This window comes from Hemitrygon akajei, chromosome 2, assembly GCF_048418815.1.
Source record: "Hemitrygon akajei chromosome 2, sHemAka1.3, whole genome shotgun sequence".
Classification (NCBI taxonomy): Eukaryota; Metazoa; Chordata; class Chondrichthyes; order Myliobatiformes; family Dasyatidae; genus Hemitrygon; species Hemitrygon akajei.
Genome location: NC_133125.1, coordinates 197,119,580 through 197,132,964, shown reverse-complemented (window position 1 = coordinate 197,132,964; position 13,385 = coordinate 197,119,580). Strand labels below are relative to the sequence as shown.

The window sequence follows — 13,385 nt, the reverse complement described above, 5'->3', positions numbered from 1 at the left end:
ATCGTCCTGGTGAACCTCCTGGATTCTCTCCAGTGACAGCACATCCTTTTTGAAATAAAGGGCCCAAAACTGCTGACAGTACTTCAAGTGCAGCCTGACTAAAGGCTCGGCATTATCTCTTTTATATTCTATTTCCCTCAAAATAAATGCCAACATTGCATTTGCCTCAGACTCAACTGGTAAATTAACCTTCTGGGAGTCCCAAGTCCCTTCACACCTCTGATGTTTGAACCTTCTCTCTATCTAGGTAATATTCTGCACTATTGTTCTTTTTACCAGAATGCATTATCATACATTTCCCAATACTATTCCATCTGCCACTTCTTCAATGTCATCTCTTTCTGAAGATGTAACTCCATCTCTTGCCAACAGAGCCACATCACTGCCTATTCCTTCCTTCCTGTCCTTTCAATACAAAGGTATTGATGTTAAACTCCCACTATGGCCTTCTTTCAGCCATGACTCAGTGATGCCCACAACGTCATACCAACCAATCTCATTGCGCCATGAGTTGGTCCACCTTATTCCAGATGCTATATGCATTTAAATACAACACCTTCAGTCCAGCATTCTTAACTCTTTTGAATTTTGCCTTTCTGGTACAATTTAACTCATTACTTTGTCTGCATTTGTACCCAATCCTGGCTTGTCCTTCCTTACATTCATACTACAGCCATCTTGTAAACCTGCTGGCTCATCTTTAGCTCTTATCATCCTGGTTCCCATCCCCCTGCCATATTTGGGAGGGGGGTTGCCCATGAGGCACAGGAGCAGGATTAGCCCATTCAGCTCATTGAGTCTGCTCCACCATTCCAGAAGAGGAGGAGGGAAGGTTGGGGGTAGGGTGGGTCGGAGAAGAGGAAGGGGAAGGTCAATCGGAGGGGAGGGTGGGTCGGGGAATGGGGGAAGGTAGGACAATGGAGGGGGGATTGGGAGTGGAGGAGAGGAAGGAGACAATGGTAGATGATAAGGGCTGAAGGTGGGTAGGAGGTCAGGGAGGGGTAGAGTAGGAAGTGGACATCCTGTGGAGAGAGTGGGAGGAGGAGGGAAGGTTGGGGGGTAGGGGGGAGGGTGGGTCGGAGAAGAGGGGAAGGTCAATCGGAGGGGAGGGTGGGTCGGGGAATGGGGGAAGGTAGGACAATGGAGAGGGGGATTGGGAGTGGAGGGGAGGAGAGGAGGGAGGCAGTGGTAGATGATAAGGGCTGAAGGTGGGTAGGAGGTCAGGGAGGGGGAGGAGTAGGGTAGGAGGTGGACATCCTGTGGAGAGAGTGGGAGGGTACGAGGGAGAGAGGGAGCTGATTGTGGAAAAAATGAGAGGAAACTGTGGGGTATCCTTTGGAGTGGAGGACGATACTGCTGAAGGGCAGGAGCTGTAGGAGTAGGAGGTGGTGGGGTGAAAGGAGTTGTGATGTTGGAGGGGTGCTTGCCAAGGTGGGAGTGGCGGTATTCTGTGGTAAGTGGGGAGATGGTGGTTTTTAGATAGGACAGGACTCTGGGACTCTGTCCCTGAGTGTTCTGTGTGTTGGGGGAGATGTGGGAGGGGCTCCGGTTCGAACCAGATAACTGTCGGTGACTGGGACCCTGTCTCTGTGTTCTATATGTGGGAGGGGCTCTGGTTTGGACAGGATAACTGTCGGTGACTGGGACCCTGTCCCTGCGTGTGTGGTGGGAGATGTGGGAGGGGCTCTGGTTTGGACAGGATGGCTGTTGGTCACTGGGACTCTGACCGTGAGTGTTCTGTGTGTGGGGGGAGATGTAGGAGGGGCTCTGGTTTGGACAGGATAACTGTCGGTGACTGGGACCCTGTCCCTGCGTGTGTGGGGGCAGATGTGGGAGGGGCTCTGGTTTGGACAGGATAACTGTCAGTGACTGGGACCCTGTCCCTGCGTGTGTGGGGGGAGATGTGGGAGAGGCTCTGGTTTGGACAGGACGGCTGTCGGTCGCTGGGACTCTGACCCTGAGTGTTCTGTCTGCAGAAGAAAGCGCTACTGGCTCTGAAGAAGCAGAGTTCGGGTTCACAGACCAGTCAAGGTGGCATCAAACGATGTGAGTTTTGCTTTCCTCTGCTGTCAGCATCTGCAAGCTGCTCAAAACAAATCTGTAACGACATTCCCACCTCTACCCGTTCTCTCATCCCCTCATCAAATGCCCTCACCTGCCTCCCATGGTGGCCACAATCAAGTTGGAGACAAAATCCAGACAAAATCCTGTCTGGCTGGATTCCAAACTGATGCATCGACATCAGTTTCTCCCTCCTCCTCCTCCTTCTCTCTGTCTCCATTCCCCATTCTGGCTCTACTGTCACTCCTCTCCTATATTTTTCTCCAGCCTTTTACCTCTTCTACCAATCACCTCCCACATTCTCACTTCATTCCCCTCAGCTGCCACACCTTCCCCCTCTCCTGGTCTCACCTATCACCTCCCAGCGATCTCCTTTCCCTTTCCCCATCTCTTATCCTGGCTTCTGATCCCTTTTTTGTCCAGTCCTGATGAAGTGTCTTGACTGTGTAGTTCCTGCAGCTTTTATGTGTGTTGTTCAGGATTTCCGGGATCTGCAGAATCACTCATGTCTCACAATTATACCTTCCGTCCGTGAGCCTCCTCGGGGCTCAGCTGGCCATCCAGTAGCGAAGCATCCCGTCGGTGAATATGTTGTGTCTCAGCGAGATTTCCTGCTGCTGCTGCAATTTGTCCGTAGTGGCCAGATGGTCACAGTTCGCCCGTCATTGATGAGTGGAGGTTGATGGTGTTGTGGACAGTTGAGTGGCCAGATGGTCACTGTTCGCCTGTCATTGATGAGTGGAGGTTGATGGTGTTGTGGACAGTCGAGGGGCCAGATGGTCACTGTTCGCCTGTCATTGATGAGTGGAGGTTGATGGTGTTGTGGACAGTCGAGGGGCCGGATGGTCACTGTTCGCCTGTCATTGATGAGTGGAGGTTGATGGTGTTGTGGACAGTCTAGGGGCCAGATAGTCACAGTTTGCCTGTCATTGATGAGTGGAGGTTGATGGTGTTGTGGACAGTCTAGGGGCCAGATAGTCACAGTTTGCCTGTCATTGATGAGTGGAGGTTGATGGTGTTGTGGACAGTCTAGGGGCCAGATGGTCACAGTTCGCCTGTCATTGATGAGTGGAGGTTGATGGTGTTGTGGACAGTCTAGTGGCCAGATGGTCACAGTTCGCCTGTCATTGATGAGTGGAGGTTGATGGTGTTGTGGACAGTCTAGTGGCCAGATGGTCACAGTTCGCCTGTCATTGATGAGTGGAGGTTGATGGTGTTGTGGTCAGTCGAGGGGCCGGATGGTCACTGTTCGCCTGTCATTGATGAGTGGAGGTTGATGGTGTTGTGGACAGTCGAGGGGCCAGATGGTCACAGTTCGCCTGTCATTGATGAGTGGAGGTTGATGGTGTTGTGGACAGTCGAGGGGCCAGATGGTCACAGTTCGCCTGTCATTGATGAGTGGAGGTTGATGGTGTTGTGGACAGTCTAGGGGCCAGATGGTCACAGTTCGCCTGTCATTGATGAGTGGAGGTTGATGGTGTTGTGGACAGTCTAGGGGCCAGATGGTCACAGTTCGCCTGTCATTGATGAGTGGAGGTTGATGGTGTTGTGGACAGTCGAGGGGCCGGATGGTCACTGTTCGCCTGTCATTGATGAGTGGAGGTTGATGGTGTTGTGGACAGTCTAGTGGCCAGATGGTCACAGTTCGCCTGTCATTGATGAGTGGAGGTTGATGGTGTTGTGGACAGTCGAGGGGCCAGATGGTCACAGTTCGCCTGTCATTGATGAGTGGAGGTTGATGGTGTTGTGGACAGTCTAGGGGCCAGATGGTCACAGTTCGCCTGTCATTGATGAGTGGAGGTTGATGGTGTTGTGGACAGTCGAGGGGCCAGATGGTCACAGTTCGCCTGTCATTGATGAGTGGAGGTTGATGGTGTTGTGGACAGTCTAGGGGCCAGATGGTCACTGTTCGCCTGTCATTGATGAGTGGAGGTTGATGGTGTTGTGGACAGTCTAGGGGCCAGATGGTCACAGTTCGCCTGTCATTGATGAGTGGAGGTTGATGGTGTTGTGGACAGTCGAGGGGCCAGATGGTCACAGTTCGCCTGTCATTGATGAGTGGAGGTTGATGGTGTTGTGGACAGTCGAGGGGCCGGATGGTCACTGTTCGCCTGTCATTGATGAGTGGAGGTTGATGGTGTTGTGGACAGTCTAGTGGCCAGATGGTCACAGTTCGCCTGTCATTGATGAGTGGAGGTTGATGGTGTTGTGGACAGTCGAGGGGCCAGATGGTCACAGTTCGCCTGTCATTGATGAGTGGAGGTTGATGGTGTTGTGGACAGTCTAGGGGCCAGATGGTCACTGTTCGCCTGTCATTGATGAGTGGAGGTTGATGGTGTTGTGGACAGTCTAGGGGCCAGATGGTCACAGTTCGCCTGTCATTGATGAGTGGAGGTTGATGGTGTTGTGGACAGTCGAGGGGCCGGATGGTCACTGTTCGCCTGTCATTGATGAGTGGAGGTTGATGGTGTTGTGGACAGTCGAGGGGCCAGATGGTCACAGTTCGCCTGTCATTGATGAGTGGAGGTTGATGGTGTTGTGGACAGTCGAGGGGCCAGATGGTCACAGTTCGCCTGTCATTGATGAGTGGAGGTTGATGGTGTTGTGGACAGTCGAGGGGCCAGATGGTCACAGTTCGCCTGTCATTGATGAGTGGAGGTTGATGGTGTTGTGGACAGTCTAGGGGCCAGATGGTCACTGTTCGCCTGTCATTGATGAGTGGAGGTTGATGGTGTTGTGGACAGTCTAGGGGCCAGATGGTCACAGTTCGCCTGTCATTGATGAGTGGAGGTTGATGGTGTTGTGGACAGTCGAGGGGCCGGATGGTCACTGTTCGCCTGTCATTGATGAGTGGAGGTTGATGGTGTTGTGGACAGTCGAGGGGCCAGATGGTCACAGTTCGCCTGTCATTGATGAGTGGAGGTTGATGGTGTTGTGGACAGTCGAGGGGCCAGATGGTCACAGTTCGCCTGTCATTGATGAGTGGAGGTTGATGGTGTTGTGGACAGTCGAGGGGCCAGATGGTCACAGTTCGCCTGTCATTGATGAGTGGAGGTTGATGGTGTTGTGGACAGTCTAGGGGCCAGATGGTCACAGTTCGCCTGTCATTGATGAGTGGAGGTTGATGGTGTTGTGGACAGTCGAGGGGCCAGATGGTCACTGTTCGCCTGTCATTGATGAGTGGAGGTTGATGGTGTTGTGGACAGTCGAGGGGGTTGCCGAAGGTTACAACGGAACATTGACAGGATGCAGAGCTGGGCTGAGAAATGGCAGGTGGAGTTCAATCCAAGGGCGTGTGAGTTTGGAAGATTGAATTCAAAGGCAGAATACAGGGTTATTGGCAGGATTCTTGGCACAGTGGAGGAACAGAGGGATCTTGGGGTCCACGTCCATCAATCCCTCAAGTTCGATGGTTCCATTTAATGTCGGAGGATGTATACGATATTCAACCTAAAATTCTTACTCTTCACAGACAGCCATGAAAAATGAAGAGTGCCCCGAACAAGTGACAGTAAAAACGATAGAACCCCAAAGTCCCTGTACCCCCCTCCCATGCACAAGTAATGACCATCCCCTCCCCACTTCAGCAAAACAAAGCATCAGCACCTTCCACCCACCAAGCAAGCAACAGCAAAAGCCTCAAGAAAGACCACGATCTGCGGCACAACAAAAACCAATCATTCACTCTCTCCCCAATTAAGTGACAGGGATGTGTCACCCTTTCACAGCGAGAGGAGAGATCAACAAAATCAAACAACTTGTAAGTCTGCCGTGTCACTTTTTCCTGTGACTCGAGAATAGGCAACAATCTCTCTCCCCCACCAACTGGAGAACGTGTGATTTGCTGAACACAGGGCCCTCGATGGCTGATCCGCTGTCTCTGATCTTCCACTTCCTCCTGCCACTTCAGTTGGCGGCAATGGCATGTGATGAGCATGCCACAGAGACATCCTCATCTTCTAGGCCACGTCAAAGGGATGTTGAAAAATGGCCAGTCGGTGAGCTCTGGAAGCGAGTCCCACTGCCACAAAGACCCTAAGTTTGAGTGTGGCTCCAGGTCAGGGTCTTCGACAGAACCCCATCCACCTTGAAAAGGAAAAAATAGACATTAAAGATAGAAATTGATTGATCTTAGAATAGCTTAAAGGGTCGGTACGATATTGTGGGCTGAAGGGCCTTCACTGTTCTGTGACACAGTGAGGGTAGAGGACAGAGAAAAGAAAGATGCTTCCCTCGACTTCTGAGGAAAGGCTGAGTGAAATGGAGCTTTTCTTTTTGAAAAGGAGGATGCGAGGTGCCTTGATAGCTGTGTATAAGGTGATGCAGCTAGAGACTTTTTCCCAGGGTGGAAATGGCTAATACCAGGGTATTTTCAAGCAGTAAGGCTGATCAGCACCTCCACCCAGTACCCCACTCCTCCACACCCCCAACCACCTCTACTTTATCACAAACACGAGAAAATCTGCCATTGCTGGAAATCCAAGCAACACACACACTGCTGGAGGAACTCGGCAGGCCAGGCAGCATGTATGGAAATGATTAAAAAGATTTCAGGCTGAGACCCTTCATCATCAATACTTTATCAGTTCCTGTCAGAGTAGAGACACCTGTGCCTAGTTCACTTTATGGTCATAACATCAATCTATGTATATAAGCTGTACGATGTGTATATGTTTATTGTGTTTGTTATCTTATTGTGGTTTTTTTTGTACTACATCCGATCGGGAATTGTTCACACAGAGAGTGGTGTGCGTGGAACGCCGGCCGGGCGTGGTGGTGGTAGAGACGGATGCATCCGATCGGGAATTGTTCACACAGAGAGCGGTGTGCGTGGAACGCCGGCCGGACGTGGTGGTGGTAGAGACGGATGCATCCGATCGGGAATTGTTCACACAGAGAGTGACGTGCGTGGAACGCCGGCCGGACGTGCTGGTGGTAGAGACGGATGCATCCGATAGGGAATTGTTCACACAGAGAGCGGTGTGCGTGGAACGCCAGCCGGACGTGGTGGTGGTAGAGACGGATGCATCCGATCGGGAATTGTTCACACAGAGAGCGACGTGCGTGGAACGCCGGGCGTGGTGGTGGTAGAGACGGATGCATCCGATCGGGAATTGTTCACACAGAGAGCGGTGTGCGTGGAACGCCAGCTGGACGTGGTGGTGGTAGAGACGGATACATCCGATGGGGAATTGTTCACACAGAGAGCGGCGTGCTGGTGGTAGAGACGGATGCATCCAATGGGGAATTGTTCACACAGAGTGCGGTGTGCGTGGAACGCCGGCCGGACGTGCTGGTGGTAGAGACGGATACATCCGATCGGGAATTGTTCACACAGAGAGCGGTGTGCGTGGAACGCCGGCCGGACGTGCTGGTGGTAGAGACGGATGCATCCGATCGGGAATTGTTCACACAGAGAGCGGTGTGCGTGGAACGCCGGCCGGACGTGGTGGTGGTAGAGACGGATGCATCCGATCCGGAATTGTTCACACAGAGAGCGGTGTGCGTGGAACGCCGGCCGGGTGTGCTGGTGGTAGAGACGGATGCATCCGATGGGGAATTGTTCACACAGAGAGCGGTGTGCGTGGAACGCCGGCCGGACATGGTGGTGGTAGAGACGGATGCATCCGATGGGGAATTGTTCACACAGAGAGCGGTGTGCGTGGAACGCCGGCCGGGCGTGGTGGTGGTAGAGACGGATGCATCCGATCGGGAATTGTTCACACAGAGAGCGGTGTGCGTGGAACGCCGGCCGGGCGTGGTGGTGGTAGAGACGGATACATCCGATCGGGAATTGTTCACACAGAGAGCGGTGTGCGTGGAACGCCGGCCGGGCGTGGTGGTGGTAGAGACGGATACATCCGATCGGGAATTGTTCACACAGAGAGTGGTGTGCGTGGAACGCCGGCCGAGCGTGCTGGTGGTAGAGACGGATACATCCGATCGGGAATTGTTCACACAGAGAGCGACGTGCGTGGAACGCCAGCTGGACGTGGTGGTGGTAGAGACAGATGCATCCGATCGGGAATTGTTCACACAGAGAGCGGTGTGCGTGGAACGCCGGCCGGATGTGGTGGTGGTAGAGACGGATACATCCAATCGGGAATTGTTCACACAGAGAGCGGTGTGCGTGGAACGCCGGCCGGGCGTGCTGGTGGTAGAGACGGATACATTGGGGAATTTTTTTAAAAAAACCTCTTGGGTAAATACATGGATAATAGAAAATGGAGGGTTGACGGGAGAGTAGTTGGTAGAATGTCGTGAGCCTGCACTGTTTGAGCTGCAGTGATCCTGTCCTCTCCCTTGCACAGCACTGTCGGACCAGCCCCTTGTTGACACGGCCACGGCCACTGAGCAGGCCAAGATGCTGGTGAAGTCAGGAGCAATCAGCGCCATCAAAGCCGAGAACAAGAACTCGGGCTTCAAGCGCTCCCGAACCCTGGAAGGAAAGCTGAAGGTGAGAGAAGCTTCCATTTCAGATTCATTCATTCAAGATGTATCTTAACGATATCTCTTTCTACTCTGTCCCCTGGAAAAGTGCTATTGCCTTTTCTCAGTTCCTTCATCTCTGCCACACGTTCCCAGGATGAGACTTTCTTTTCCAGGACACCAGAGATACTCCTCCTTCAAAGAACAGTTTCCCTTCCTCCACCCTCATCTCTTCCATTTCCTGGACATCTGCACTCACCCCATCTCCACGGTGATAGAGTTCCTCCTGTCCTTGTCTACAACCCCATGAACTCCACATCCAACACATCATTCTCTGTACCTATCACCATCTCCAAAGGCGTATTTGAACTTTCTGCAGTGATCAGTCCCTTCGTGATTCCCTTATCCCTTCTCACTAATTTCCCCCACATCCACTTTGGATGAGACAGTTATTGAACCAGGTGCTCCCAATGCGGCCTTCTCTACATTGATGAAACCAGACTTAAATTATGGAAGGTGTTACTACACCTTTCCCATTCCTCAATTCCACCCAAATAGCCTCCCTAGACGAGCCCTCTAATCTATCCTGCCAGAGCACCGCTGTAATATTTTCTCTGACAAACAACGCAACACCTCCCCCTCTTGTCCCTCCGATTCTATCACACCTGAAGCAACGAAATCCAGGAATATTTAGTTGCCAATCACACCCCTCCTGCAACCATGTTTCACTAATAGCTACAACATCATATTTCCAGGTACCAATCCATGCTCTGAGCTCATTCACCTTTCTTACAATGCTCCTAGCAGTAAAATAAATACATTTAAGAAATTCTCCACTTCTTCCTCACTGTTTATCTCTAACAGTACAAAGAACTTTTACTGTCTTCTTTTTCTTCCTTCTCCCATACATCTGTTCCTACACTCTGGTTTCCCTCCCCCCCTTGTATCTAGTTTAAATCCACTGGTGCCCCCCTGCCCCCTTCTCCTATGATCTACCTTTCTCTCCTATCAGATTCCTTCCTCTCCAGCCCTTCACAGACAGTGAATTAACAACCAACACAACCTGAGGATGTGCTGGGGGAACCATACGCACTAGTGCCATCGTAACACGCTCCCCATGTCAGAATCACAATCAGGTTTAGTATCCGGCCTGTGACGTGAAATTTGTTAACCTAGCAGTAGCACTTCAATGTAGTACGTAATATAGAAGAGAGAAATAGGAAATAAAATAATAATAACAATAAGTAAATCAGTGCAGTCTATGTATATTGAATAGATTAAAAATCATGCTAAAAGCAGAAATAATATGTAGTAAAAAAAGTGAGGTAGCGTCCAAGGGTTCAATGTCCATTTAGGAATCGGATGGCAGAGGGGAAGAAGCTGTTCCTGAATCGCTGAGTGTGTGCCTTCAGGCTTCTGTACCTCCTCCCTGATGTTAACAGTGAGTAAAGGGCATGCCCTGGGTGCTGGAGGGGTCTTTAATAATGGACGCTGCCTTTCTGAGACATCGTTCCCTGAAGACGTCCTGACTACTTTGTAGGCTAGTACCCAAGATGGAGCCGACTAAATTTACAACCTTCTGCAGCTTCTTTCGGTCCTGTGCAGTAGCCCCTCCATACCAGACGGTGATGCAGCCTGTTAGAATGCTCTCCATGGTACATCTATAAAAGTTTTTGAGTGTATTTGTTGACATACCAAACAACTTGTTTAAGCAGAATAACTCAAACAACAGCAGAATGAGCCCCTTTCTCACCGTGCCCCCCACTCACACTCACTGGCAGGCTTCCAACGGCAGGACCGGTCATCTCCTGGGCTCCAGTGCACTCCGACACGACTGCTTCCACAAAGACCAGTACTTGTTCATCACCAAATGTGTAGCAAAAAGTTATTTTTAAATTCGTTCTGTATTCTTTCCATAGTCAGCTGAGTATTTGCATGTGAATCCGCAGACAAAGGTGAGACTGATATGTATTCACACCACAAGGAAAAGAATGGTTAGAAATTGTCTACAGTTGGAGCAATACAGAAACTAAAATATCCCCAAAACAATCCGATCTCTGCAACGTCATGGGGGGCCCACAGATCCAACAGTTTCTCATGCAGCCTGTTCCCCCTCCGTCTCTCCCCTTCCACCTCCCTCTCTCCCACCTCCCACTCCCCCCCCAGCCTTCTCCCCCCTCGCCCTCACCCCCCCTGACCCTCTCCCCCCTTGCCCTCTCTCTACCCGTGCATGACCATACACTTTCCGACATGGTATTCTTTCCCCATTTTCCTAATCCAAGTCCTTTTGTAGCCTGTCTACTTCCTCAAAACTCCTTGTCCCTCCACCTATCTTCATACCGACTGCAAACTTAGCAAAGCCACCATTGACATAACTAACAAAATCAGTCCCAACAGGGACCCTCGTGGAACATCACCAGCAGGCAGCCAGAAAAGGCTCCCCTTGTTCCCGCTCTTTGCCTCCTGCCAATCAGCCACTATATCCATGCTTGAATTTTTTCTGTAATACCATGGGCTCGCAGCCTCATGTGCAGCACTTTGCCAAAGGTCTTCTGACAATCCAAGTACACGACATCAACTGATTCTCCTTTGTCTATCCTGCTTGTTACTTCAAGGAATTACAACAGATTTGTCAGGCAAAATTTTCCCTTGAGGAAACCCTGCTGACTACGGCCTGTTTTATCATGTACCTTCAACTACCCTGGGGTCTTTACAATAGGATCTTTTAAGAAACCCTTGGATAGGTACATGGAGATTAGAAAAATAGAGGGCTATGGGTAACTAGGTAATTTCTAAAGCATTGCAGGACAAAGGGCCTGTCTATGTTTCTATCTCATCCTTAGTAATCAACTCCAACATCTTCCCAACCATTACTGGCCTATAGTTTCCTTTCTTCTGCCTCTCTCTGTTCTCAAAGAGCAGAGTGACATTTGTAATTTTCCAGTCCTCTGGAACCATTCTAGAATCTAGTGATTCTTGAAAGATCGTTACGAATTCCCCCACAATCTCTTCAGCTACCTCTTTCAGATCTCTGGGGTGTACACCGTTTGGTTCAGGGAGGCACAGGAATGCTTCCAGGTCTGCTTTGAATCAGTGGACTGGACAGTATTCAGGATTCAGTTTTGAGACTGGATGAGTACACCACAGCTGTCACAGATTTCATTAGAACCTGTGTGGATGAGAGAGTAACTACGAAAACTTACTGTACCTTCTCAAACCAAAAGCTGTTGATGAACCAGGAGGTTCACTGTCTGCTGAGGGCTATAACTGTAGCATTTAAGTCTGGCAATCCAGGTATGTACAAGAAAACCTGGTATGACTTGTGGAGCGCTATTTCAAGAGTGAAGAAACAATTCCGTACGAGGCTGGAGGTGACATCGGATGCACGTAAACTCTGGCAGGGTTTGCAAGCCATTACTTCCCACCAAGCAAAACCTAACATCACGAGTGGCAGCATTGCTTCACTCCCAGATGAGCTCAATGCCTTTTATGCTTTGAAAGGGAGAATAGAACGGCAGCTACGAGCATCCAATGACCCTGTGATGTCAGGCTTTCTTTCAGGAGGATGAACCCTTGCAAGGCAGCAGCCGATGAAGTACCTGGTAATGGTCTGAAAACCTGTGCCAACCAACAGGCAGGAGAATTCAAACGACATTCTGAACCTCTCACTGCTACAAAAGTGTGAGTGGCCTCAATGGCTATCATCCGGTAGCACTCACATCTACGGTGATGAAATGCTTTGAGAGCTTGGTCACGGCTAGAATCAACTCCTGTCTCAGCAAGGACCTCAACCCACTGCAATTTGCCTATTGCCACAATAGGTCTACAGCAGATGCGATCTCATTGGCTCTCCTGGATCCCTTAGATCACAAGGCAATACAAATACTTGTGTCAGGATGTCAGCTATTAACACCATCATTCCTACAATCCTGATCGAAAGCTACAGGACCTGGGCCTCTGTCCCTCCCTCTGCAATTAGATCCTCAACTTCTTAACCGGAAGACCACAATCTGTGCAGGTTGGAAATAACATCTCCACCTTGCTGACAATTAACTCTGGTGCCACAGGAATGTGTGCTTAGTCCACTGCTCTACTCTCTCTACACCCTTGACTTTGTGGTTAGGCATTGCTCAAACAGCATCTATGGTGATACAACCATTGTTGGCAGAATCTTGGGTGGTGACAAAAGGCCTACAGGAGCGAGATATGCCAGTTAGTTGGGTGGTATCGCAGCAACAACCTAGCACTCAGTGTCAGCAAGATGGAAGTGTGATTGTGGACTTCAGGAACGGTAAGACAAGGGAGCACAGACCAATCCTCATGGAAGGATCAGAAGTAGAGAGAGTGAGCAATTTCAAGTTCCTTTCTGTGAACATCTCTGAGGATCTAACATATTGCTGCAGCCTTAAAGACAATAGACAGTGGCTATATTTCATTAGTTTGAGGAGATTTGCTTTGTCAACTAAAACAATCAAACTTCTACAAATATATCATGGAGTACATTCTGACAGGCTGCATGCTGAGGGGTGCTACTACACAAGATCGAAATAAGTTGCAGAAACTTGTACAATTAGTCAATGGGCACCAGCCTCCGTAGTATCCAAGACGTCTTCAAGGAGCGGTGCCTTAGGATCCTCACCATGGGACATGCCTTCTTCTCACCGTTACCATCAGGAAGGAGGTACAGACACCTGACGACACACACTCAGGGATTCAGGAACGGCTTCTTCCCCTCTGCCATCCGATTTCTGAATGCACATCGAACCCATGAACACCACCTTACTACATTTTTATTTCTGTTACTTTGCATTATTCTTTGTAGCTTAGCTACTTAATAGACAGATCTTTTTCTATCAGTTCTTTTTCTCTATTTGTCATGTATTTCATTGTATTGC

General features: G+C 50.1%; 1 protein-coding gene across 1 annotated transcript in view; it reads left to right on the top strand.

The window, feature by feature from the left end:
- Positions 1-13,385, top strand: part of nelfe (negative elongation factor complex member E) — a 30,732-nt gene that overhangs the window by 606 nt on the left and 16,741 nt on the right. The window contains exons 2-3 of the mRNA XM_073034863.1: positions 1,977-2,046; positions 8,373-8,518. Of these exons, the coding sequence (XP_072890964.1) occupies positions 1,977-2,046; positions 8,373-8,518 (216 nt within the window). The remainder of the gene's footprint in view (positions 1-1,976; positions 2,047-8,372; positions 8,519-13,385) is intronic.